General features: G+C 35.0%; 1 protein-coding gene across 1 annotated transcript; it reads left to right on the plus strand.

Annotated features, from left to right (window-relative positions):
- The first annotated feature begins 1,388 nt into the window (after positions 1-1,388).
- LOC106551960 (olfactory receptor 4S2-like) lies at positions 1,389-2,345 on the plus strand. The gene has a single exon (XM_014070125.2). The coding sequence runs from the start codon at positions 1,389-1,391 to the stop codon at positions 2,343-2,345; it is 957 nt and encodes a 318-aa protein (XP_013925600.2).
- Positions 2,346-3,589: the final 1,244 nt, after the last annotated feature.

The following is a 3,589-nucleotide window of genomic DNA, read 5'->3' on the forward strand; positions in this document are numbered from 1 at the left end:
AAATCAAGCATGTAGGAGAATAAATCACATGTATAACTGTTCAACACTGAGCAAGAGAAGGAGGTATAATGTCCCTTAGTTTTTAATGTGTTTATGGATGTGTGTATAAGGAATGCTTGTGGTAATATTAGTGGCATCTGACTGAGGATGTGAATAAGGAGAAGGATGACTGAGGATGCAGACAATACCATATTGTTTCTGTGAACTTAAATTATTTTATTAAATGTAAGATAAATTGTATGATGAAATGAGAAGTAGGGATCTTATAAAGCTCAAGATCAAAGATCAAGATACCGGTATGTAATTTGTAATTGAGAGAAAAGCTGAGTGAATGTTTACAAAATGTTATACAATAAATGGAAGAAAAATACACCAAACTGATGGATTTTTTGTCCCTTGATAGAATGATTTACTAAAGAGGAGAAAACAATTGAAAATTTTATGAGCTACAAATATTGATATAAACATGGTGGGAGGTATGTGGTTTGTTGCAAAAAATGAATGTTTGTTTACAGAAGCAACAATGCTTATGTGTGAGAGTGTGCTTTTCCCCACTCTGTTATATAGAAGTGCAATTTGAGTGTAAGGAAAGACATGAGAGTAAGTTGTATGCAATAGGAACAGAGTCCTTAATATTGTAAGTGTATTTGTAATAAAAGAATAGGGTCAAGAATAGACGAGTGTTGAATTACTATGGATGGAATACAAACATGAATAATTAGTATGGAAGAAGCATGTTGAAGAGATTTAGTCATATAGACATAACTTAAGAGACTGAATCACATCACAAACTTAAAAAAGAGCAAGGTCAAGAGAAAGGAAAGATGAGAAAGTTATAATTGGATGAAGTTGATTCTCAGAAAGAGTTGAAGAGAACAAAACAGATCATGTGTGAATATAGATGTGGTAGAAGCATAGAAGGTTTTGCAAGAACTATTTACCCTGAATAGGAATTGCATGATGGGGATAGATGTGGTGGATGGATGGATGGGGTAAATAGGGTGGATAGATAGAATTCTGAAGTGATATGAAAAGAAGCCCTGGAATTTCTGCTTATCAATTTCTATTTTAATATTCCCATCTTTGTTTTTTAAGAAAAAAAAGGTAATAGCAACTGAAAAATAAAACCGCATGAAGTACTTTCCCCTGATGGAATAGCTGTTTTTAAAAATGTTATGAGAATATTTATTAATTTATGCATAGACTCTCAATCAAGAATTCAATATATGATACCAAGTCTGCCATCTGAAATGATTAGTATGTACTCTGTATCTTCAGACATCTATCAAAATTCTTTTAGGCATGTAAGATCAGACACAAATAATCAAAAATATATGTTAATAAAATATGTCAGTCAATATTTATGCTGTTTTGCAGATCATCTAGATATGGACTTCCCATCCATGACATTCCACACAAACAATGTGACTGAATTTATCCTCTTTGGCCTCACACAAAATGAAGAAATCCAGAAAATATGCTTTGTCCTCTTTATGTTCCTCTATTTAAACATTGTGCTTGGCAACCTTCTTATAGTAATCACTATAATCTTTAGCACCCACTTGACATCTCCCATGTATTACTTCCTTAGTTACTTATCCTTTGTGGACATCTGCTATTCCTCAGTCACGGCTCCCAAAATGATTGCAGATTTTCTTCTGGAAAGAAAAACCATCTCATTTATTGGTTGCATAGCTCAGCTCTTTGGAGTCCATTTCTTTGGCTGCACAGAAATCTTCATTCTTACAGTGATGGCCTATGACCGGTACATTGCAATTTGCAAACCACTCCACTATACCACCATTATGACTAGGCGAGTCTGTGGGCAGATGGTAGCAGCTTCTTGGGTAGGAGGGTTTCTGCACTCCTTGGTGCAAACTCTTGTCACCACCCAGCTTCCTTTTTGTGGTCCCAATGAAATTGACCATTATTTTTGTGATGTCCATCCTCTACTGAAACTGGCCTGTACAGATACCTATATGGTTGGCATCATAGTGGTTGCGAACAGTGGGATGATTGCTTTAAGCTGCTTCCTCATTTTAGTTGTGTCATATATTGTAATCTTGTCCTCCTTGAGATCTCATTCTTCTGAAGGACGTCATAAGGCTCTTTCTACTTGTGCTTCCCATGTCACAGTAGTGATTTTATTTTTTGGGCCATGTACCTTTACCTATATACGCCCTTCCAGTAACTTCTCAGAAGATAAGACAGTAGCTTTGTTTTACACGATTATCACCCCGATGTTGAACCCATTAATCTACACATTCAGAAATTCAGAGATGAAGAATGCTATTAAAAAATTATGGAGCAGAAAAATGTTTTCAACTGAAAAAACAAATATGTAAACAGAGCATGTGTAGAAATAGTTAAAACAGGATGTCCATCTTTTTGTGAAATTTTTATTTTACTACTGTCAATATATTATGCTGCTTTTAATATAGTTATTTCACTGACACTTCACATTTTATTTTGAGATACTTTGTTGTAAATCATTTGATGATTTGATTATAGAGCAATATAACACTGGGTTGAACATAACTTGGTAGCAGGGCATAAGTTAACAAATAAATCAAATTTGGATTGACAAAGCATTCAAGATTTCCCATTGGGATTTCATTATTTTATACAGTTTCTCTTCATTAACTTTAGTTAAATATATGCACAGGTTCTAGCAGGTATGTGAAACTGCAAATTGATTTTGACCACAATTGGAGGTCGTCTTTTGGAAGCTCAAATCCAGGTCAGAAAATGTTCTAGTAACAGCACCATCACACACTGTTACGGAAACACATAGCAAGACAACCAAGAGGAATGCTGCTAATAACCACATTCCAACATAAAAATGCAGAGACTAGGCCACAAGTTCAGCAAAAATATCCTGTGGTATATTGATAAATACACTAAAGAGATCACAGTTTTGAATCATCTCCACCCTGCAATAAATTATTGTATTTTTTATACCATAATAACAACAGGTCTATGAATCTAAACCCATGTAGGGATTCTCTTACATTAGTGTAAAAAAAAAAGGCTGCTTGTGGAGGAAATTTTTCTAACTCTCACATAGATATTCCCATTTACTGAAAAATACAGCATATTCTGAGAGGACCACCTCAAATATATCCAGGAAACATGTCACCCGCTACTCCAAAAGATACAGTTGGGTTTGGGACAGAATTCACAATAACTACAATTTAGCTTGGAATTTGGGTTGTAAGTCATTTTGATTGTTAAGTGGATCACCCTGTGATCTGACTTGAGTAATGGTGGTTGTTAACTGAATTGCTCATTCCATTTAATGAGCGAAAAGTGTCAGAAACCAACAACCAAAGTAGCATGAGTATGGACTGACTGTTGATACTGGTGGTAAATGTGAACTAGTTGCCATGTACCTGAAATGTGATCATGTGTTCATTGGGAGGAAGTAGCAGTCATAACTTTGAGGACAGGTCATTGTAGGCTTTCTCATAATTTTGAATTGTTGTTTAGCAACTGGTAGTTAAACAAGGCAATCTGTATCCTTGAGGCCCCATTAGTTGCTGAAAAGAGCTTTTTTTCATAATGTAGCCAAACTGGAGAAAATGTTGTA

Source organism: Thamnophis sirtalis, unplaced genomic scaffold (assembly GCF_051295495.1).
Source record: "Thamnophis sirtalis isolate CommonGarterSnake01/CBP01778 unplaced genomic scaffold, rThaSir2_p1.2 scaffold_1, whole genome shotgun sequence".
NCBI classification, from domain to species: domain Eukaryota; kingdom Metazoa; phylum Chordata; class Lepidosauria; order Squamata; family Natricidae; genus Thamnophis; species Thamnophis sirtalis.

What these genes read in the sequence shown, in the direction of transcription:
- LOC106551960 (XM_014070125.2), top strand. Translation starts at nt 1,389, where the DNA reads ATGGACTTCCCATCCATGACATTCCACACAAACAATGTGACTGAATTT.